Source organism: Pseudochaenichthys georgianus, chromosome 21 (genome assembly GCF_902827115.2).
Source record: "Pseudochaenichthys georgianus chromosome 21, fPseGeo1.2, whole genome shotgun sequence".
In the NCBI taxonomy this organism is placed as follows: domain Eukaryota; kingdom Metazoa; phylum Chordata; class Actinopteri; order Perciformes; family Channichthyidae; genus Pseudochaenichthys; species Pseudochaenichthys georgianus.
In genome coordinates, this window is record NC_047523.1 from 26,352,623 (window position 1) to 26,377,074 (window position 24,452).

Genomic DNA, 24,452 nt, shown 5'->3' on the forward strand with positions numbered 1-24,452 from the left:
AAACATCTACATGTAAATATGTTAAATTTGTCTCAAACCATCTTGTTTTTATGATTTCTGTATCTCTGATGTATGACTTGTACATGAACATATTTTATATTTAAGTTTAACATAGTGACTTACCAGATTCTGTGACTTACAAAAAACAAAAATCTTCATCATACTTTATCATATGCTTTATTTGGAAAGCTGTTAGCAAACTTGGTGCCACCATGGTTATCAGACAGGATCACAGATTTTGACAGCGGTGATTTTGTGTGAAACTAGAGGAGAAGCTCAAAATCAATGTATTTTCAAAATATCATATTTAATTCAAGGATGCATTGGCAAAAACAATAGTCAAACATTTCAAACAAAATGTAGAGCAGTCGTGCCAATCATCAACTCTTAAGACATTAGCAATAAAGGTCAAATCTGTGTTTCTGTTTCACATGGTAATGTTATGCTAACGTGCACTATTGTTATATTTCATTTGTTAATTTCTGCTGATTTCTTTTGTGCTGTGAACATGTGAGCGTTTCATGGCCAGCAGATGGTGCTGCCTCACTAAAGACATCAGAAACAAGCTACTGTACATGAGGAAAAATAAAAAAACTCAGGTCCATATAAAATATATATATATTTTTAAATCCCTTGAGTTAGCGTTAGAAAATAGAGGAATTGTGGTAAGGTGGATAGGTCAAAAGGTCATGACAGAACAAAAAGGCCCTGGCTGAATAAAAGCTGAATTTATTGAAATAACCAGATTTCTGACAGTATTTGTTAATTGATTAGTATTTTATTACTATATATTATGTATAGTAGACTGACTTCACTGGCTGCATGTTTGGGGACAAAAGGACTTGACAAAATTGTTTTTATTTTTATTTCACTGCATTATTTTGACAGCTATAATTACAATTCAATTTCCACTCTTGATGCATTATTATAGATGTAATTACCCAGCTGCAGTGGTGTAACTTACATTTACTCAAGTGCGTTACAGCTCGGAGGTACTTTGTTATCAAAGATAAAGCATAAACACAAAGAACATCAACAACATACAACATGTTAAAAATCTTGGAAGTGACAAGACCAAATTCCCTTACCTTTTGGATTCACTTATTCAGATGTGTTTTGTTCAACAATGTAGCCTCAAATAAAAATGACAAAGGCTTAATATTGAAAAAAATACTAATCACTCCCCTTTTAAACAGTTTTTTTATATATATTGTTCACTGATCTATAGTAGGCTACACATTGGAAGGATTTCTTAACTTATTTTGTACAACTATATTAAATAGATATACATATTTGTTTACATAGATGACCAAACCGTTTGAGACCCACTGAGATAAGTTAGACTAAAGTTTACAATCTAATCGCTGAGCGAGCCTTTACCTAAATTGACGTTATCTCAGTCCGATAGGGGAGCCATCTCCTGTTGACACAGCTGCCAATCTCCGTTAGCTCCGATCTAGCGCCAGATGCTATTAACAAACCCCCGTGTGTGTGTGGTGTGTGTGTGTGTGTGTGTGTGGTGTGTGTGTGTGTGTGTGTGTGTGTGTGTGTGGTGTGTGTGTGTGTGTGTGTGTGTGTGTGTGTGTGTGTGTGTGTGTGTGTGTGTGTGTGTGTGTGTGTGGGGGGGGGTGTGTGTGTGTGTGTGTGTGTGTGTGTGTGTGTGGGTGGGTGTGTCTCTCTCTCTCTCGTGCCACACAGACGCTCCTCCGTGACGATGGCCGCTTGCAGAGTGAAGTGATGACTGTGCTATGATTACATCCAGGATGGACGGACAAATATTGTTTTAACTTTAACGGGAATCTATGTCATAATGCACGGCGTTTCTACGGCAGCGTCAGTATTCTTATCGGTGTTTACGTTGATTCAGAGCACAGTCGAAGGTAAGCTTTACAAGCTAATAGTTCTCGATGTTTCCTTCAAATAAAATGACTTGCTCTATATCTACACATTACACTATAGGTAGCCTACGGTAGAATAAAATATAGAGCTGCTTACACAAAAACAGTTCAAACACGATAGCAGAACGCATCTTACATATCGAAGGAGAGAACAAAGAGGAGCTGCTTTTACTGGGAAGTAACACTGCGGTCCACTTGGGATAACGCAGTCAAGCCAGCCCGCACGTTATATTGCGGTTCGCGAATATCCTATGCATTACGGTAGCGGCCTGGAAAAACGAGAGGGGTCTATGGAAGCAAACAAGAGACAGAAGTATTCGAAATTTATTAGACACCGAATTTATAGCATTGAAAATAATTACTTTGAAAATCATGTATCTGAATGCATTTGCATTTGCATTTGCATTTGTATGTGAAATAAAAATGTAAAAATTCAAGTGAAAAAAATTAGAATGTTCAAATTCAGATCCCAAAAATTCAAGTGAAAAAAATTCGACGTCAAAAAATTCGGTGTATAAAATTCGATGTCCAAAATTGCGATGCAGCATCATCCGGGCTACTCAGACAGGAAAACCAATCGAGCCCTAATGCAATCAAACCGACTTCTGGCCTATCAGAGCACGGCTTTGTCAGTCATGTGATCACAACAACCCGGGAGAAAAATTACGGAGAACAGCAGGGCTCGCCGCTCGGGTAAGTAGTCAGTTTGTGCTCTTTATTTTACAAGCAGTGAGGGCTCGACAGCATTTGTATCTTACATTAGCTAGCTAAATGAGTGAAGTAGCCTTGTGCCTTGCTGTTAGCAAGCTCCGTAGTTATCATTAATTGAAGTGAATCACAACGTTACTGTGTCCTTTGTGTGTGTGTGTGTGTGGGGGGGGGGGGGGGGTGACGGTTTGCAAAGTAACGTAACGATCACTTCGGTTAGTTAAGTCAAGTAGACACTATAGACACTACACTATACGAAATACTCTCTTGCAAAAGCCCTGCATTTAAACATGTTAATGTTACTTTAGTAAAAGTATGCTAGTATAATTAGGAAAGTGTTGTTAAAGTCGACACAAGTTATACTATTATATAATTTGTTTTATTGTTATTACCGATGCACGAGTTGACTTAACTGTTGTAGTTGGAGCTCATTTCGAACAATGAGCTAACTAATGATTACTTTCATAATGGTTTAATGTGCTGACTATTTTCTACATTAATAGATGAAGGTCTGGTTTGTTCAAACTCTCAAAATAGTAGGACATGCTGTCATAATTACCCAGAGTCCGAAGTGACACCTTTACAATGTTAAAGCTGTCAGATAAATGTAGTGATGTAAAACTAAAATATTCAAGATAGTGTAGTGGAAAAGAGAATGTTTGAAAAAATGTTTACTAAAACAAAATCTCTTGTTTTGGACTGACAGTAATGATTCAAGAAATAGTAGATAAATAAATACACACACATCTGATTTGTTGTGGATGCAACACAACAAATGGTGCTCTTACCTGTGATGCCTCCTCCAAACATTATAACCAGACTATCATTCAAACTATAAGTAACAGTTCTGTACTTGACTTTAGACAAACAATTCAAAAGACAAAATCAACACAATTTATTGAAAGACCAATCTTTATTTTACAGTGCCTCTCCTTTTGTTTGTATTATTAAACCCTGTCAATCTAAAACAACTGAGCAACTCAACAGTTAACTTTATATTTCTTATTGTCTAAAGCATCTATTACACTATTTGTTCCCCTCTCATATTCACAGGATGGATGATTAGAGACTTTGGGGGAGACCTCAGCTTTATGAACGTCCTGTCTGTTGGTTTGGCCAGAGAGGGCTGAGGGTCTTTCCCTGCGAGGAGGACCAGGGGGGTATACTACGAAGCAGGATTTTCGCTTAGCCGGCTAAATTCAGGGAAAACTCTGGGTTTCCGGTCCTACGAAGCTGGTTCTCTTTTTAGCAGGCTAGATCTCCATGGTAACTTATGCTTAGCGGCTAAGAGCTCAACTCAGTGAAAGCACCGCCTGCTGACCAATCAGAGCTCAGTGTGCGGAGTTTAAAGCGATCAAGTCATATTACAGGAGAAAGGAAATACAGAAAAGCTGCCGTTGCAGGAAAGACGGCCGGCAAAAATCACCGACTGTGTGAACGTGAACATGAATAGAATATCACCTCCATCTTCAGAGCAATCTGACTGTTATAACATTAACGTTAAGAAAGCTTACTTAAATATCTGCCACAACATAAGTAACCGGATCAGAGTACATTAAGTACAGTCCGCGGCATATCACTTCATAATGTATCATATATCTCCTTATCTGAGTCAGCTGAGCCGTATCTGGCCGTGCAACACTCACAGTGTCACGTACTGGATGCAGAAGTATTATTTTAAGCAACACATTAAGTTGAGGAAACACTCGAGACAAATGTAATTAAAGTCAGATCGTGTCTTAGACGGGCCGTGATATCATAAACCTGTTAATGTACGCATTCAAACACTTGTTCTGTTCCCAGCTGTGTTCACCTTGCAGCTGCAGCTCTGAGGCTTTGATCCTGATCAAGTGTTTAAGTCATGGATGTTTAAAGTTTAACTTCTTCATATGTCTAATATTATAGTTGACTTTTCATTCAGGAAGTATGATGCTGCGCTGTCAGTATGCTTCTCCATGTTTGTGATTGGTCTAATGCTCCAAATACCACCCCTTTCATGTGAACGCGCACCTAACTAGATAGGACACGGCTGGCTTGAGCGATTCACTTGATGACCAGAGTCGTAGTACCGTTTAGCGAGAGCGCGTATGTTTTGGATTAAGCCAACCGGCTAACTCAAACATATCCAGGTAAGGTTGAACCAGCTTCGTAGTACAGGCCCCCGGCCTGAGGGAGGAGGACCTGCACCAGCTGCACCGACAGAACTTAGCCCATGCTGGGCATAGCTGTTACCACCTGCACAGGCCTAGCCTGTCACTTTATTTGACAAAATGTGTTTACTTAATCAATTAACAGATTAACATTTAGTGTAACTTATGTATATTATTTCATTTTTATTTAAAAAAAATTGTGATGGTTCATGCTTGATAACTTTTAGTTCACATTTCAATAAATTGTATTTGCATTTGCACTCCTTTTGTCCGTTATTCTTACTGAAAATGTTAAGTTACACATTCACATCTGACTGAAGATTGGCACCATTTATTTGGGTATATCCAGTCTCTGATAGTGTTACGTTATTATGAGAGTGCTCCGTTTGATTCTGAAATTGTATATATTTATATAAATATATACATAGGCTATGTGTGTGTATATGTCCGCATCTGTAGCCTGTTATTGTCTCATGACACCGCACTGTGAATGAATCAAAGTAAATATAGAAGTGGTCATGAACACATCTGTCCATCAGACAGCGGCTGCTGCCTCCTGTCATCATTAATGGACGTCTCTTTAAAATGACCGCTCAGAGGAGAGAAGTTCTCATTTCTCTAACCGCCTGCTGCTTCCCCTCCTCTCTCTTCGGTTCTCCTCCTCTCTCCTCGGTGCTCCTCCGCTTGCATCTCCTGTGGGCGGGACTAAGTCTCGAGGAGGGCAATTAGTGAAATGAGAAAGGGCCTAAGTGTCTCTTAGTGAATGTCCTGTACTGCTCTTAAATCTCATCATATCAGCTTCTCCTTTCCCTCTTGGATGTTCTTCTGGACCCTCAGAGAAAGAGAACATGGTGAAGCAGTCCTGTCTCTCAGGCGTGTCCTTTCCTAACAGAAATATCAAAACACATATTATTGCAGAGCAAGTGTGTTATTTAAGAAAGAGGTGTGTTTGTTTGTTCAGGGGCTATAAATATAATGATTTTTTTATTTTAATGTGTTTTTTTAAATCCAACAGTGTATTACAAAAATAATCAGATTATGAATAAACCGTTCTAAATTCATCAACATTGAAATAAATGTATTATTAAAATAATATTTAACTGTTATCAAAACTTAGTGCAACTGTAGAAGCTTGCTCTGTTTGGTTGTCTCACTGAAAGAATCACTTTTAACATGTTGTTTTACAGTCAGTATGCAGAGACAAAGGGTCATAGTTCTCACTATGTTCAATAATTTTTCCTTAAATACATTGAAATGTGAAAGTTGAACAAAAAAGTGATGTTGCTTGGTAAAATGTAAATGTACCTTTTTCTAAGAAAGTACACTCAACATCACTGATGTGCAGGTGGTCTAGTATTTAGTCATGTGTCTATCAGTGTATTAGAGTCATTACTTTATGCATTCTTTGTAAAGTATGAAAAAGGTGTACCTTGGAATCGGTGGTGAAGTTCTCTGCTGCTAGGAGTCCAGATCTGTCTCTCCTCCTCTGGTCCAGCCTATCTGGATCACCTTAAGGACACTTTGAACAAACAGATGTAAAGTTACATGCGTGGGTTACAGACTTCTTTACATACAAACTACTTTTTATCTTCTTTTAAAAACAGGTCATAATCTTATTGTTATACTTAAGAAATTGCTGGATATCACAGTCCTTATACTGTATCAGTTTGATTGAGTATTATTGTGTATGTCCTTTTTATTTTACTGTTACTTTGGATGAGTTTTTCATGAGTCAGTCAAATTAATTTGTTTTCATATGCCATATTCATATGTATCACACACGTAAGGGTAAGACACACACCTATTGAACAAATGCAATGGATAAGCTTAATTTTCACTGAAGTCACAGATAACGTCATATCTAATACTTAAACAAATAATTTCCTTGTCACTAAAGCATTGACTACGCTATTCATCATCCTTAAATGCAGGCATTAAGTTACATGTTCTGTTCTACAGCCACGATGAGGCTGTTTCTCAAGTGTGAGGATAATACAATTAAAAGAGGCATTGGTAATAATAATATTAAAAACAACAATGTTTGTGTCGTTCGTCGGATAGGCGGTTAGCTGCAATAAATAACTCCAGTTCAACAAACCATATTACAATATCTAAGGGAGCGTTATTTCTGGACCATCTTGAAATGTGACGCTCATATTTTAAAGATACACACATTTCATTGTGAGGTTGATTTAATATACACTAAGCCTCTCTTCAACAATACGTTGACGTTAGCTAGTCTATTGTATGCTATAGTAGAGCATAGCGAATTTAAACGAACCTTAACAATGCATACAGTAACCTAACTATCTAACGTACAAGGATGACCTTATTTTAGCAACCTCGCACAGAAGCCTTTTGGTATACAGTAGCATCCCACTTAATGGTATACACTCAGGGATGCTACGCATAGCATCGTTAGCACAGATGGAGCTACGATTGCTCAAATGCTAACCCAACTCTAAACATTCATTAACGTTAGCTTAATAAAAACACCAGTAACATAACATAAGTACTTTATGTACTTTATGCAGGGTTGACTTACCCAAGAAACTGCATTCACGGTCGGTCTATTTTAACCGCAGATAAATCCTATATTTGCATGACGAATAGTCCACCAGGAGCCAACACAACAAACACGGCCGAGTTCAAGTAGTGTTCTCCTCATGAGCTGAGCCGCTGTAGCATCACGGAGCCAATGGAGCTAACGGAGCTAGCAGTGAGACAGAGGAGCCAGGAGAAGCAGCCCTGTTGTCATGAAGGGGGAATCTAACTATATACAGAATATGTTTTGTGGATCCAGGCTATAAACATGTTCATTTTCTGATGTTAAGTTGGACATTTTAACATAGGGTCTACGAGAATTGCTCCCATATGCATCCATCGCCTACAGTTTGCAGCATTGAGCTTCACAGCACTGTCCCCCAGAAGTCGGGTTGATTGCATTCGGGCTCGATTGCTTATCCTGTCTGAGTAGCCCGGATGATGCTGCATCGCAATTTTTAACGTCGAATTTTATACACCGAATTTTTTTACATCGAATTTTAAACACCGAAATATTTGACTTCGAATTTTTTTCACTTGAATTTTTGGGATCTGAATTTCAACATTTTTATTTCACATAGGTAAATTCGGAGCAAAAAACATTCAGATACATGATTTTCAAAGTAATTATTTTCAATGCTATAAATTCGGTGTCTGATCAAATTCAAATACTTATGTCTCTTGTTTGCTTCCATAGGGGTCTGCCTGCAGACCTCCACTCTCAGGACAGTTCCGGTGCAGACCTCCACTCTCAGGACACCTCCACTGTCAGTACAGGAAGTGCACGCTAAGAATTCCAAAATAAAATCACCACTATCAGTACAGTGCCACTTTCCAAACAGGAATGCACGTAAATACAAAATAACATCGGATCGTGACACTTATTATATACATATATATATATATATATATATACGGACACCTTGTATTGTAGTTACTATCAGTAAAGCCGCAGCGCCACTTTCCGATCAGGAAATGCACGCAAATACAAAATAAAATCATACTGACACTTACTATATACATAAAGTATATATAGATATATATAAAAATAGGGACAGCTTGTATTGTTTACTCTCAGTACAGCACCACTTTCCGAACAGGAAATGCACGCTAATACAACATAAAATAGCACTGACACTTATTATCTATATATATATATATAATATATCTATATCTATATAGATATATTTATTTATGTATTTATATATATAAATAGCCTACGACATCTTGTATTTTAGTTACACCCGCTAGACAACAGTGGAAGGTTCGAGAAACAACCGTGTTTGCCGGGTGCACCGCGGCGGAGCTGGGGAGGTTCCAGCTGGGAACCTCCACCCCGCTGCGGGACACGTGGGACCCCTGGACGGTGCGTCTTGGTCACGCTTCATATCGGCCGGCGCGGAGGCCCTCCAACAGTGGGTCGCGTTTGCCATTCGATCAGTGAGAGGAGAGGAGAAAAATGCAACAAAAATTGTCAAAATCCGTTAATATATGGATGAGTGTGGGGGGGGGGGGGGGGGGGGGGGGCTGGACACAGGCCGTGGGGGGACACCCGAGACCGGGCAGTCTCCGGTAGAAACCGGGTGAAATAGCCACAAAAATAATAAAACCGGGGAAAAGTGAAAAAAAGTGTCCGAAAATAGGCACTCGTGAGGAGGGCAGAGTCCCCTGTCAACTCCCGTTACATTCCTCCATGGTGTCATTTGAGCGAAAAACTTTTACGAGAACCAGGCTGGGGGGGTCAAAAGGGCTTGACCAAGGCCGACCCAAAGTGCACGGTGGTCGGACTCATCACCTCCGTGATGAGTCTCCATTGTGATTTGAAAACTTCCATCAAATGAGTCCTTCGGTGGGCGGGAAAAAAACACGTCAGAATCGTCACTTCCTGTACTGACAGTGGAGGTGTCCTGAGAGTGGAGGTCTGCACCGGAACTGTCCTGAGAGTGGAGGTCTGCAGGCAGGCTCCCATGGGAAAAACTGCCTTCAAAATAAAAGCGCTTACTCGGTCAATAGAGTGGCGAAGTCACGCCCATCTACTTCCGCCCCATGGGACCTTATTTCTGAAAAATTATGTATTGAAGTCAATGGAGAGAGAAAGATTATCTTTCGATCCCGTTTGAATTGTGCCACGAATTACACATATGATGTTTGTCAATCTTAAAAAATAATTTCCATGTCAAAAAAGTCACAGTTTGTCTTAAAACTGTTGAAATATAAGACTATGAAAAATACACAACTAGAAAGACTACAAATCCCAGAGTAAGTGAATTTATCTAGCTGACATTAACGTTACACATTACACTCGTGTTACTCACCGAAACCTTGTAAAACCAGTCCGCATGCTGGAACCGACTAACTCCCCTTTTGCGTATGTACAGTTCTCAACATGGCCAGACTTGTAGTGATTTTCACCTCTTTTAATACTTTTCGCTTCATTCTGAAAGAAAGAGTTGAAATGTGCTAACGTGACGGCCATCTTGGTGTTGGTGACATATGCAAGACCAGAGTTGTAGTTCATTGAGCGCTTCACACAAACAAATGTGTTACTTCACAGTTTTACGGCACATTTTTATTTTTTTGACTTGCAAAATTATCTTTTAAATTGACAAACATAATATGTGTAATTCGTTGCACATGTCAAACGGGATCAAAAGATAATCTTTCTCTCTCCATTGACTTCAATACATACTTTTCTCCGAAATAAGGTCCCATCGAGGTCCCCCGGAAGGGGAGGGACTTCGCCACTCTATAACAAATATACCAAACATATTCATATATACTGGAGATTAAATTAAGAAATATATACTATATAATGTAATAAAAACGAACTACGTATAACTACAACATTATAACTGAGTGAATGTAAAACTTAAGGAGTTTAAAAATAAAATAATTTTGCGTATACGTTTTGAGATAAGAATATATACAAAACTGTCAATCATCAAATACTTATTTCACTTCAGGGTGATAGCAGGACACCCCAACTAGTCACTCAGAAAGAATCAGGGCATTCTGAGGTAGAGTTTCAAAATAAAAGACCTTTGAAATCTCTATTATATGAGCTGTCGTCCCGCTGTTTTTAGATAAGAATACAACCAAAACTCTCCAGTATCTATAGGCGCATTCACACCGCAGTACTTTTCCCACAAAGGTTCATGAGAATTTAGTTCATGAGAACTCTTAAATTCACACCGGAATAAGTCCCTGGGGGAGGATTAGGCAAATGAAGCTGCTGACGTCACTTCTTCTTCTTCTGCTATGGGTTTACTGGCAGGCCGCAAACAACTCCATGGCGTATACTGCTGCCGGAAGTCCCCGGCCGGAAGTCCCCAACTCCGGGGACTTCCGAGTAAATCGCCAGAACGCCGACACCTCCTCCTCTCCACCGCTCCCATGTTTTATTTTCTGTTGCCATAAGTTAGTCTCTCTGCGTTTCTGCGCTGGGCTAATGCTAATGCTAATAATGCTAATGCAAGGATAGTAAAATGGCAGCTTCACAAAACGTTTTGGGAGTTTTACGGGGCGTGGTTTGCATTCCGCCCTGCCAATCAGACATAGGAACCTTTTTCTCCCATGAAAGTACCTGCTCTCTAGCAGGGACGGAAAAGGGGGTACAAAAGGTTCTGATGAACTCATTTTAGTTCCGGCAATTTTTGGTGTGAACGCGACATTTTGGAACTATATCGGAACTAAAGTGGGAAAAGTACTGCGTGTGAACGCGGCTTGTTACGGCTGTATGTATTCCCTGTTTCTTTTTCCCTTTGGTTCCTCTACCCAGGTGTGCTGCATTGCTGTAACGAGGTTCAGACGAGGTGCACCTGGAGAAGGAAGTGCTTAAAAGCTCCAGTGCAGCAGCAGAAGAGAGAGGCCTCTGGTGTGGGGACTGCTGTGGTTTTGCCTCTCATCCTAGGATGGATAATTAAACATTTGATGTGTTGATTATAATAAATCCTATGGATTTGATGATTTTAAAGGTGTCTTTCGTGTTCTATTTGGGTCAGTGGTCAAATTTTGCTAGCCCCATAGGGCCATTTTAAGGGTGGGGCGTAACAAATGGGGTCTCATCCGGGATTTGAATGTCCATGAGGTGTGGTCAATTTGTAAGCATTTGTCTGTATCTAGTGGCCATTTGCTTTGTGGAGAGATTTTGTTTGAGTTAAAGTGTGGTTGTTGCTGTTTGTTTAGTTGGGCATGTAATTGTTTCACCAGCTTGCAATTTCAGTGTGGAGCACCCTGACTAGTTAGTCACCGGGCAGGTTTGAAGATCTTGCCACTTTTGTTTTGCCTTTCTTATTTTTTATGGTAATCCTGAGTGGGGTATGCTTCAGTGTATTGCTTTAGGCTATATCTATGGTCTTCGGTGATGCACTGAGTTCAGCGTTTAAAGTCGCCTCAGGCTCGGCAAGCCCCTGAAGACTGGCTAGGTTAGTTGGCCATCTCCATCAACAGCTCAGGGTTGGGGTGCCTCACTACTGCTTGTTTTCCCAGTTTTTGCACAGGAACTTTTGACTCTACTTTTTGTTTGGCCACTCTGTGGAGCTATAATAAATGCACGTTCAGTAATTTGTGGTATGTGACTTTAGGTGGTGGTATCTGCAGTGCACATTAGTTGGACCATGTGTGTTGTGGTTGTTGCAGTCCACTTGTTGGTGGTCACTTGTGTGTTGTTGCTGTCATGTATTTAATTGTAGCAAATTAGTAGTTTGGTGTGCTCATGCTGGTTCGTATCCAGGGTGATAGCAGGACACCCCAACTAGTCACTCAGAAGAAATCAGGACATTCTGATGTAGAGTTTCAAAATAAAAGGCCTTTCAAATCTCTATATGAGCTGTCGTCCCGCTGTTTTTAGATAAGAATTAGAGCCGGGACTCGATTAAAAAAATTAATCTAATTAATTAGAGGCTTTGTAATTAAATAATCGAAATTAATTGCATTTTTAATCAAATATACATATTTGACCTGAGAACAGTGAGAAGCAATTTTCACATGGATTTTACTCCAAGTGGTCTACAGTCGAGTACAATCCAGTGAGCCCTGAAACCAGTCATCTGGTTAAGTGTGGGTTGGGTCAGGGTGTGGTTCCTTGCACTCGGAGTCGGGCTAACGTCCACGCTAGCTGCTACATGCTTTGCATTTAGGTGATACTTTAGGCTTGATGTGCTGCGGTGATATGCAAATTCTTTTTTGCATAATTTGCACACAACCGTGCTCTTATCGAAGCTTCCATCCGTCCGTTTTTTAAAACAAAATTTCCCATCCACCTGATGAATTTCCTGATGAGACCAAAGCGGTCTCATCAGCTTGTTCGTTCATGTTTGACTATTGTTCACCGTGGTTTGTTATTGTTTGAAGTCCCATGCTGAAGTCATGAACGTTAGTTGGTGCTCCAGTATAATCGGTACGCCTGAAACTCATCCAGTGAGAAACGTTCCGCTATGCAAAAATAAGTGCGATTAAAGTGCGATTAAAATGCGTTAATTTTTTTAACGCGTTAATTTTTGTGTAATTAATTAATCTTAATTAACGCGTTAAAGTCCCGGCCCTAATAAGAATACAACAAAAACTCTCCAGTGTCAAAGACTTATTTCACTTCAGGGTGATAGCAGGACACCCCAAATAGTCACTCAGAGAAAATCAGGACATTCTAATGTAGAGTTTCAAAATAAAAGACCTTTGAAGTCTCTATTATATGAACTATCATCCCTCTGTTTTTAGATAAGGATAAAACAGAAACCCTCCATTGTCAAACACTTATTTCACTCCAGGGTGATGGCAGGACACCCCAACTAGTCACCCAGAAAGAATCAGGACATTCTGATGTAGAGTTTCAAAATAAAAGACCTTTGAAATCTCAACATCGAGACGATAGCTCATATAATAGAGATAGCTCATATAATAGAGATTTCAAAGGTCTTTTATTTTGAAAATCTACATCAGAATGTCCTGATTTTCTCTGAGTGACTAGATGGTGTCCGGCTATCACCCTGAAGTGAAATAAGTCGTTGATGATTGACAGTCTTTTTAAATTCCTTAAGTTTTACATTCACTCAATTATAATGTGGTAGTTATACGTAGTTTGTTTTAAATTATTATTGATCACATATAGTACATATTTCTTAATTTAATCTCCAGTATATATGAATATGTTTGGTATATTTGTTATTGACCGAGTAAGTGCTTTTATTTTGAAGGCAGTTTTTCCAGACCTCTACCGTAATGCATAGGATATTCGCGCACCGCAATATAATGTGCGGGCTGGCTTGACCGCAGTGAAGTAACTGCGTAGGCTACATTTACTCAATCTGTACTTAAGTACAATTTTGAGATACTTCTGTACTTTGCTTGAGTATTTCCATTGTATGCTACTTTGTACTTCTACTCCCCTACAATTCAGAAGTAAATCGTGTACTTTTACTCCACTACATTTATTTTGTTTAGATACTTAATGATTACTTTTACTTATTGTACTTTAAGTTTATTTTGATGCGTATGCTTTTGTACCTTTTACTTGAGTGACTTTTTTAATGCAGGACTTTTACTTGTCACTGAGTATTCCTACACTCTGGTACTTTCTACTTTTACTCAAGTACAAGTTCTGAGTACTCCTCCCAGAGAAGTATTTATGTAAGCAAATTCAACCACATACTATGAGATGCAAAGGTTAGAAACGTGATGAGGTGTAGTGAGTGTTTACTTTAGTACTTTACATTTTCTTAAAAGACACATGTTCAAACAAAGGCTCTATCACTTCTCCCACCTTTTTATATATAATGGCTCTGCATGTTGTCCCATCATATGAACTTTTTAAAAAGCAAAAACTAGGAGAAATGAGAAAGAGGCACAATAACCGCAAAACAATGCATCTACATCTTTGTTCAATAATGTTACGTTACAGCTGACACGTTTTCATACTTAACTTATTCTTTCAGCTGGGAATCTGTATTATTCATATTGACACTATTGACTGAAATATGATTTATTTTTTTAAAGTAACTAGTTTAAATGTCTCTTTTAAGCCCATTTCAATTTGACTATTATTATGACATTTAAATGAGTACTAGGTCAGCAGCATACATTGCTATAGAAATATAGCCAGGTTAAAAAGAGCCCCCTCATACCATGGAAAGCTCTGGCTTCCGGCTCATCACGGAGCTGCCATCCATGGAGGATCTTTACTCCCAGCGGCTCAGGAAGAAAGCCCTTATCAAAGACCCCATCACCCCAGCCACAAACTGTTCTGTCTGCTGCCGTCTGGCAGGCGGTACCGCAGCATCCGGACTAAAACCACCAGACTCAGGGACAGCTTCATCCCACAGACCATAAGACTATTAAACACCTGCACTTTGAAACAACATCCATAACATTAATCTACTTAGAAATTATTTATCTAATATATCATATTCCAATAACTTGTATATAGACTCTTATTGCACTATTTCACTTTTTTTACAATTTGTCTTTTTGTATTTACTTGCACTATTTTTTTCTGTTTTATTGTGTTGCACTGTTGGAGGAGCCTGTGACCTAAGATTTTCATCGTCATAACTACACTGTAGCTATGTTCGTATGACCAATAAAAGCCTTGAACTTGAACCTTGAACCAATGTACCACACAATCCTGCTCACCTTGCTTCATAGGAGAGCCCTATGGTTTGTACCTTCTGTTTTATTTTTTGCCTAATGAGATTTTATGCATCTTGCAGCGCTTCAGGTGATTGGAGGAAACGTCACCGTTGTGCAAGGAGGGACTGCCAACTTTCCCTGCCAACTTATCGGCGCTACGGAAACACTCAGCCAAATTTCCTGGCAGAAGAAGACCAGAGAAACTCCTCAGAACGATAACTTCCTTACAATTTTGAAGACAGGATCATATTATGTCAATGGACATGATGACCGTTTTACATTTATTGGGGACTTAAAAGCCAAGAATGGATCCCTGCAGTTATTTGGAGTCACATTGATGGACGAAGGCACCTACACCTGCATCTTCACGCTGTTTCCCAGCGGAATTCACAAGACTGAGATACCTCTAAATTTGCTTGGTAGGCTATAATACAGTGCATACAAACATTACTGAGAGAATACAAATGTGACTAATGTTTATACCTCTATGGTTTTATGCTGACTTATTTGTGTATTCTTACCCTCCTAGTGCCTCCGGTGACAATCCTGAAGGATGATCATCCTATTTTGGGTAATGAAGAGGTTTCTCTTGTTACCTGCACGGCTGCTGGTTCAAAGCCTCCTGCAGAAATAAGCTGGCTCACTGGTGCTCTGGCAGGAAAAGTGAGAGAATCAACCACCTCCACCCTGAACGCTAACAGTACTACAACCACAATCAGCTCGGTGCTTGGAGTACCTACCAGAGAATTAGACGGTCAATTGGTCAAGTGTGTCGTCACCAGTGCAGCCATGACGATGGAAGAAACCCTGCCCTTCACCATACAGCTCTACTGTGGGTATACAAATACTGTCTTACATTTCTAATTCTTTATCATATTACCATTTTCAATCTAAGGAATCATTAATTAATAATATGAAAACCAGGATGTTGTCAGTGGCTTTTGCGGATTGAGCCTCTGACTTGGTTGAAGGCCCAATCTCCAGCAATGCTGGAGATTAGATTTTTAAAGGACATAGAGTATTACGCTCATTTTCAGGTTCACGTTTGTATTTTGTGCTTGTAATTAGGGTTGCACGATTTGGGGAAATAATCTAATTGCGATTTCTCTGACAGATATTGCGATTGCGATTCGATTTGCGATATTTCTTTTTAAGCGACCCAACGGAAGTGTATTGTAAAATGCGGCCATATCTCCGGCTAGGAAGGTCGTATCAACGTGCTCCCGTCTCTAGCGCCCCCGCAGCCCGCACTACGAGTAAAATAACTAAACTTACATGAAACTTCCGTTGGGTTGCTTTAAAGTCAAGCTTCAGTTTAAGATTCACCCTGTAATAGATGTAAAACATGTGATGGAGCATTACTAACCTGACTCAGATGGTTTGTTTCACCAAACCATCTAGGAAAGCTCCATTGGAAGCCATTTGGAAAGGGCAGGCACTTTCAAAACTACTTGGCAGGTGATTGGATCAATCTGTCTATCACCTTCTATCATGGGCCACTTCTGATTGGTTAACAATGGCTGGTACATGTGGACCACAGCACTTCTGATTGGTGTGGATGACTGACACACAAGAAGAACAAACAAATTGTAAAAAGAATTGCAGGCTTCGCGATTTGATAATCGCATCATTTCAAATTGCGATTTCAAATCGATTAATCGTTCAGCCCTACTAATGTGACATGTTTTTTTGTTTAGTTTTTTCCCATACTGTGCTGCAATACCTCTTTTCACCCCTCTGTCTGTCACATAGCCCGGTCTACTCTGATTGGTTAGCTGGCTGGCTCTGATGTAATTGGTCAACCGCTGAGAGATGTCCCACCCCTTAGCCTTAATGTCTTGGAGCGCTAGCCAATAGAAGCATATAGTGATGTGATGACTACTGTATGTGCTTAGGTCAAAAAAGAAACTCTGGAGATAACTTAAATATGTTAGCCTTTACAGACCATTCACATGCACACAAATGCAAATAACACACTTCAGTAAATGGATAACCCCAAAAAACACAATAGGGCCTCTTTAACAAGACTCTACCTTCTCAAAAGTAATATCATTTGTTTGTGCACCCTAATGATTCCACAAGAGAGTCATTCAATACTGCTTCTATACTTAGCCATTAAACATTTAAAAGCTTTTCAAATAATGGCTTTTCTGGCATGGGTGTGTTTCGTTTTAATGTTCCCTCTGGCTTCAGACATGTCAAGACATGAAGTGGTAGCCACAGAACTCGTGCAATACTTGGCCCCTGAGGTGTGAGGGAAATGGAGACTACATCATCCACAGGCTGCATCAGTGATTTCTACACTTATTTTGCAGCTGAAGCCTTAATAAATGAACATCATGTCCGCTTCTCATTATAATTGTTTTTTATTTTATTTACATGATATACTCAACGAACTTAAATTGGATATTTCACTGTCTCTTTGTCTTGTCTTCTTTCCATTAGTCAGGCCTCATGGACAGGTAACATTAATTAAGCTCAAACAAGCGCTTTGTGGAAAGTTTGTGTAGTTGAAGGACTTTGCTAAAGTAAGACTTAAATTATAAAAATGTTCAAATCATTAGGTCAGAGTTGGTGCAGGTGTTTTTTCTTCAGTGCTTTTTCCAAATTGCCTTCCTGATGATGATGATGTTTAGATACAATTTTCTATTTAAAAAAGAAGACACAATGTGAACTGCTTTGAACCATCCACATGTCTAAATTATTTATTACTCTTTCATTGTGACATCCCTGCGGTATGAACTCTGCTGGTGGTTTCTGAAAATCCCACAAGGCTGTATTTTTCCAGTCTTGAGCAAAGCTACTTTACTTTGAAAATGTAATAACTGCGGGTTTTATACTTGGTTTCTTAACATGTAATAATGCTTGCACAACTGCTTGCTCTCTACAACACATTTTCAAGTAAATTATGGCATGTTTGGCAAGTTTGCTGTTCTACTGGCGATTATTTCTACAATGGAAGAACTAAAGTGACACATATTGTATAATGGCACATATTGTGTTCAACTAATCAAATTAGTCAACTGCAGTATTTTGAGCGGTTAGATTTCACATAATGTACAGACTGAAACAGAACTGAACATACCATACTTTTTTTGGCTGCTTTTTTTGGCTGCTTCTTTAAGGGGTCTCCATCTTCATCTGCTCTGCCAGCCACTACTCAGGATACATGTATTTATTATCCTTGCAAGAATGGAAGTAGTCATCACACACAGAGCTGCATGGGACAACTAGTTCCCAGAACAGTGTCCTTCAGGGTTTACGATCAGTTTTTGGGTGATTTGTACTGAGGAACAAGTATCACATCACCGACGGGTGAAAAATAGTGTTTTGGTAACACGGGGTGTTCAGGTAACACTTAAAGACTTTGTTATGGAACGCAAAGCAGAGTAGGGGGCTAGTACACCCTCCTGAGGGTCCGATTGTGGATGTCATGCGAGCATAACATGGTGAAAACAATCAGTCTAAATGAACAATCGGGACGGAAATGTTCGGATATCCAAAGGGAGGTTCTGTGAATAAATAAAAAATCAAGAACCGAAATAATTGAACTATTCATATCTTAGACTGCACTGTAACTTTTATCTTTTAATGTTTATTTTATTAGCTTATCTTTTTAATGACTGATTTTAAATGCCATTTTCTTAATGTCTTTCATTTTTTGTCTTTCTTTTATTATCTTTTACTGTTTTTAAATGCCTTTATCTGAATGTCTTTCATTTTTGTAAAGCACCTTGAATTGCCTGGTGCTGAAAGGTGCTATATAAATAAACTTGCCTTGCCTTGCCTTCACATGCTTTATATACAAGACAGGGTGTTATTCAGTCACAAGATACATGTATACCGGTTCAAAGCAGTATTCGCTTAGTTCAGATTAGCTAAGGCCCACGTAAGCAATAAACATGACAGTCATATGCCTATCTCTCTAGGGGCTGTGCCGTCATGTTTAATCGTTGGAACATAGTTATCGTATGCTCAACACAGTGTCTCATGAGCTTCATCCATGTAATCATGCATGCATCATGCTACTCTGATATGAAAGAGTACATTCAGTATTTTCCCAACAGAAGGTTATCAAAAGAGAAAATAATAATGTGTATTAAAACAGCTAATGGAGAAGATGACTCGATGCAAACAACAAAACAACTTTAAAGTGTTATTTTTCGAACAGTTCCGTGTACAAGGATTTACTGTCTCAGTGGAATTCCCCACACACATCTCTATTTACATAAAACACTCCTGCAATAGCCTGCAGCTTCCTCTGTCTATTGTTAGATACTTGGCTTGCTTGCTATGTAATGTATCACCCTGCCCTTGATTTGCACAGCAGCCTCTCTGTGAAAAGTCAACAATAATCTCTCACTGCAGCTAAAGTAGTGTAGATAAGAGGATTCAGCAGTTTAGAGATCCATGAGGTTTAGGTTTTTAAAATCCCTTAAATCAGGTGCCTTAGAAAGCATGATAACAGTGTAATGGTTCAGCTGTAATGAGTACGTTAAAGTTAAAACAATGACCGCTTATTCTCTCTCCCTGTTTCTTGCAGTTCCACCGATGGAAGTGACCATTCTTGAGAATTCTGAAGGCTCGTTTATATGTGAGGCTGAAGCAAATCCACCTGCAAACATCACCTGGAGCAGGTGCTGTTATCTGAATAAACTGGTTTCAGTGAACAGGATCTTAATCAAACAATATATTGTATATATAATATGTTTAACCTTGAAGAACTGTGTGGTTTGTTGTTCTCACAATCTATGGTCGGATGGTAAGAGTTGTGCAACTAGCCAAATGTATTTGAAGGATTTAAATAGTGTGTTGTAAAATTTACATTTTGGATTATTGTTTTAGCTGTAGTGAACCTCCATGGTGCTCCAATAAAAAGCGTTGTCTAAAGAATTCAAAACTCTAGAGACATATCCCAAAATGTTTGAATGGCAGTAAAAGGACATTTGAAAAGGTTAATTATAATGTGTAGATAGATATATGCTTGCAGCTGGTCAATAATGCGCTCTCCTTTCAGCTCTTGTTTCTCGTTTCCAACCCGAAGCAATATTTGTTTCCAGAAAGACGACACATTGTTTGCATATGGTTCACAGGTGGCTCCACTGTCCATATGTTGACTCCATAAAACCATTATCAGTGCAGACTTGTTGTCTCGGAAACGGAGCTTATCATCATGTCCTGTTGAAAGGATTAGTTCAGGAGAAGATTGAAGCGTCATGGAAATTATTTTGTCAGCAAATAAATTCGTTTTGTTTTCCAGCAAACTCCACCGGCTGATGAACCTATGTGATATCAGCAGCATCAGCCTTGGTTATAAGGTTGTTGCTAAACTAAACTATAATCAGTGCTGGTCAGGAGTGAACTTGGAGCCTCAGACTTTGAGCCAACATGTTTTTAGCCAACATGGGTCCATCAGTCCTTAAAAAATAGACGAGCCAAACTACACGAGACGGAGTACAGAGAGGAGGTCCAAACCCTGACATTAGTGGGGGAGAGAAGGCTGCGGCTGTAACACTCGGTGCCAGGATAACAACCTTCATCTCACAGCAGCAACACACAGGAGCTGATTGTGGAGGTTCAACACAGACTCCAGAGGCCTGTACGACGAAGCCGGATTTTTACCTGAGCTAACTTCAGGTACAACTCTGGGTTTCCGGTACCACGCTGGTTCTCTTTTTAGCGGGCTAGATCTCCATGGTAACTTATGCTGAGCGGCTAACCTGGTCCGGAGCAGGTTAGGTTGCAGGCTAAGAGATCAAGTCAGTGAAAGCACCGCTTGCTGACCAATCAGAGCTCAGTGTGCGGAGTTTAAAGCGATCAAGTCATATTACAGGAGAAAGGAAATACAGTTTAAATTGCCGTTGCAGAAAAGACGGCCGGCAAAAATCACCGACTGTGAGCGTGAAAATTAATAGAATATCACCTCCATCTTCAGAGCAATCTGACTATTATAACATTAGCGTTAAGAAAGCTTACTTAAATATCTGCCACAATATAAGTAACCGGATCAAAGTAACATTACGTACAGTCCGCGGCACTGTGAGTGCAGACGTTGATGTGTCCCATTATCATTCATATCACATCATATCACATCATAATGTATCATATATTTCCTTATCTGAGTCAGCTTCTTGAGCCGTATACAGTATGGCCGTGCAACACTTACGGCCCGTCCACACAGCGGCGTGCGTTGACGCTTCCCCATTCACTTTGAATGGGGTGACGTCACTTTTAGCCGAAATGCATCGTGGGAAGCAACGTGGAGCGTAGCTGGCGTGGCTCACTGCAAAAGTTGAGCAATGTTCAACTTTTGACGCCTCGGTGAGGCGTCAGCCAATCGAATCATATGCCAGTACAAGCTCTAGCCAATCAAACCGCTGCTTGTGTGTCAGGGGCGGGAGATTCATGTGATTGGTTGTTGGTCGAGTTTCAGACACGCCCGCCGGCAAGCGTCAGCGCACGCCGCTGTGTGGACGGGCCGTTACAGTGTCACATGTATGCAGAAGTATTATTTTAAGCAACACATTAAGTTGACGAAACACTCGAGACAAATGTAATTAAAGTCAGATCGTGTCTTAGACGGGGCAGTGATATCATAAACCTGTTAATGTACGCATTCAAACACTTTTTCTTTTACCAGCTGTATTCTCCTTGCAGGTGCAGCTATGTGGCTTTGATCCTGGATAAAGTGTTTAAGTCATGGATGTTTAAAGTTTAACGTCTTCATTGTCTAATATGATAGTTGACTTTTCATTCAGGAAGTATGACGCTGCGCTGTCAGTACGCTTCTCCATGTTTGTGATTGGTTGAATGCTCCAAATACCACCCTTTTACATTACATTACATTGCATTTAGCTGTCGCTTTTATCCAAAGCGACTTACAATAAGTACATTCGACCAGGAAGACACAACCTTGAAGAAAACAGAATCATATAAGTACATCAGGCTTCATAGAGCCAAGCATTTCAAGTGGCTATAGATAAGCCAGTCCTTTATTAGTATATAAGTGCTCTGTTAGCAGTTCTTTGTTAGTAATTCTATCGCTCGAGGTGGAGTCGAAAGAGAGGAGTTTTCAGTCTGCGCCGGAAGGTGTGTAAGCTTTCTGCTGTCCTGATGTCAATGGGGAGCTCATTCCACCATTTTGGAGCCAGGATAGCAAACCCACGTGTTTTTGCTGATGGGAACTTGGGTCCCCCTCGCAGCGAGGGTGCAGCGAGTCGTTTGGCTGATGCAGAGCGTAGTGCACGCGCTGGGGTGTACAGTTTAACCATGTCCTGGATGTAGGAAGGGCCAGATCCATTCGCAGCATGGTACGCAAGTACCAGTGTCTTGAAGTGAATTCTAGCAGTTACCGGAAGCCAGTGGAGGGAGCGGAGGAGCGGAGTGGTGTGGGAACATTTAGGAAGGTTGAAGACCAGACGAGCCACTGCATTCTGGATGAGCTGCAGAGGTCGGATGGCACATGCAGGTAGACCACCCATGTGAACGCGCACCTAACTAGATAGGGAAAAGCTGGCTTGAGTTAACGAGTTGATAACCAGCGTCTTAGGACCACTTAGCGAGAGCGCGTTTGTTTTGGATTAGATAAACCGGGTAACTCAAACATATCCAGGTTATGTTGAACCGGCTTTGTCGTACAGGCCTCTGGAAGCTTGCGCTATTTGGATTTTTATTGTTGTTTTTTTATATATATTGTCTTATTTATGTCTTGTAATTGCACTGTTGAGGAACTTGCGTTGTAAGTTTTCATACATTACATAATCAAACCATAGTTGCGTAATGCGTATGTGTTATGACAATAAACCTTTAAATCGTCAAACTACATTGGCCATCTTCCATCAGAAAAATCTGAAAAGTTTATAAAGGCAACATTTGAGGCCAGTGACTTGCTCGAAAAATAAGTGGAAAACCACAATGTAGGGTGAGTAGCTAAAGTATAGCCTAAAATATGTAGATTAAATTAGGGAATGTCTAACAGTGAAGTTAGTGTGGTTGTTACAATAGGAAGATAGCAGTGTAGATGACCAGCACTAGCCTATGTTGTTTATTCACAGGCTACTTTGTCCTAACTTGCTGAAACAACAAATGTTGATTGAACTTTATTCCTCTTTCAACTTGTAAGATCTTGTTAATGTTTGATTCCAACAATGTTTTGTTTTCCCTACAGTTGTTGCCAAGCTGCAAGGCGATACGTTGATGTATTTTATTTCCCCATGTCATTTAAATACCAAAAATACTTGTTTTAAATCGTGTGAAAACGAGTTATCCTCTCTGCCTCTCTCCAGAATCGACCTCCCGTGGCCTCAGTCTGCTGTCAGAGAGGGTGCAGTGCTACGGCTCAAGGAAATGACCCCTGACCTTAATGGCCTCTACCAGTGTGAAGCATCTAACCAACATGGAAGTAAACAACAACAGCTCTGTGTGTATGTGGCTGTGGCTTCAGGTAAGGTCTGTCACTGTTTTATTGGGTTTTTGCATTTGTTCTTAATTCTGTGTTTTTGTTTTTGATTGTTTTGTGGAGGTATTGCTGCAAAATGAATTTGTTAGAAGTGTAACCTATGGAGTACAAAGGAGAAGCTTATACAGCTATTCTTGGAGTTGAATCACAGCATTTATTTCACTTGGATAACTCCTGGATCTTTCTCTGTGGAGCTATTGTAGCCATGACTACCTAAAAGGTCAGACCAGGACACAAAATGGTGTTTGTGGGATTTGGAATGTTTCGGTATCTGCCCAGGAGCTAAAGGCATGTCCGTTTCACCCTCCATCCCTGAGAATGAGAGAGTTAGAAAATGCAATATGGTTTACTTTCAGCCAACACTCCACTGCAGGAAATGATCATGAGGTCTGAGGAACATGACGTTTTATCTTTTGAATTAATCTGTTTCCTATTTGCTAACTGCTGTTAACTTCAAGGTCGACGTAGTATTTCTCAAATGAAATAGAAAAATAAAATATGTGTCCCAGCTGAAGGTGCTAGCTTTATGAATACAAGATGGGATATAAAACATGTTGATAAAAAAATGAAAATGTAAGAGAATGAAATTATGTCTGGAGAAGTGCTCAGTCTATCTCCAAGAATGTCTGTCCAACTGTTTAAAAAACATTATGAAGGTCTCATTGTGTCTCATTGTGGTAGGCGGAGAGAGTTGAGCTGAGGCCTGACAGCACTTGTTGGAAATGCTTGACTAATGACACATCACAGTGTTTCCCCTAGGTTTACTTGCTTTGGGGGGGGTGCTGGCCTGAGCGTATATATATAATAATATATTTTATAAGATATATATTTTTTTAACAAGTTGAATTTCAGGGGGGGCGTGGGGCTCCATTGGCAATGGTAGGGGAAACACTGCATCATATATACAATATTTCATGGGAATGGACAAGCGTTCAATAGTGTGGATTTGCAGTTCTGCAGAACGTGTGCTCTCTATAATCTGGTTCTGTGAAGATTACATCATTACTAACCAAGTAGATCTCTATAGCTGTAAAGACACAGTGTCTGGATAAGTATACTGTCAACAAAACT

General features: G+C 39.9%; 1 protein-coding gene and 2 long non-coding RNA genes across 3 annotated transcripts; 2 read left to right on the forward strand and 1 right to left on the reverse strand.

Annotated features, from left to right (window-relative positions):
* The first annotated feature begins 1,647 nt into the window (after positions 1 to 1,647).
* Positions 1,648 to 23,653, forward strand: LOC117467031 (poliovirus receptor homolog). The gene is made up of 5 exons (XM_034110591.2): positions 1,648 to 1,880; positions 15,004 to 15,342; positions 15,453 to 15,755; positions 19,467 to 19,560; positions 23,209 to 23,653. The coding sequence occupies exons 1-5, from the start codon at positions 1,811 to 1,813 to the stop codon at positions 23,429 to 23,431; spliced, it is 1,029 nt and encodes a 342-aa protein (XP_033966482.1). The 5' UTR covers positions 1,648 to 1,810; the 3' UTR covers positions 23,432 to 23,653.
* Positions 1,887 to 5,016, forward strand: LOC139436005 (uncharacterized). Its single transcript, XR_011645203.1, has 2 exons — positions 1,887 to 2,591; positions 3,660 to 5,016. It is a non-coding gene; the product is annotated as an uncharacterized lncRNA (long non-coding RNA).
* Positions 5,105 to 7,495, reverse strand: LOC117467032 (uncharacterized). Its single transcript, XR_004554328.2, has 3 exons — positions 7,302 to 7,495; positions 6,186 to 6,275; positions 5,105 to 5,641 (listed from the first exon to the last, which is right to left on the reverse strand). It is a non-coding gene; the product is annotated as an uncharacterized lncRNA (long non-coding RNA).
* Positions 23,654 to 24,452: the final 799 nt, after the last annotated feature.

Excerpts from the sequence above, each read along its gene's own strand:
- LOC117467031 (XM_034110591.2), top strand. The coding sequence starts at position 1,811 with ATGCACGGCGTTTCTACGGCAGCGTCAGTATTCTTATCGGTGTTTACG. Across the intron at positions 15,343-15,452 it reads GATACCTCTAAATTTGCTTG|TGCCTCCGGTGACAATCCTG; the intron begins GTAGGCTATAAT and ends TTACCCTCCTAG. Across the intron at positions 15,756-19,466 it reads CTTCACCATACAGCTCTACT|TTCCACCGATGGAAGTGACC; the intron begins GTGGGTATACAA and ends TGTTTCTTGCAG.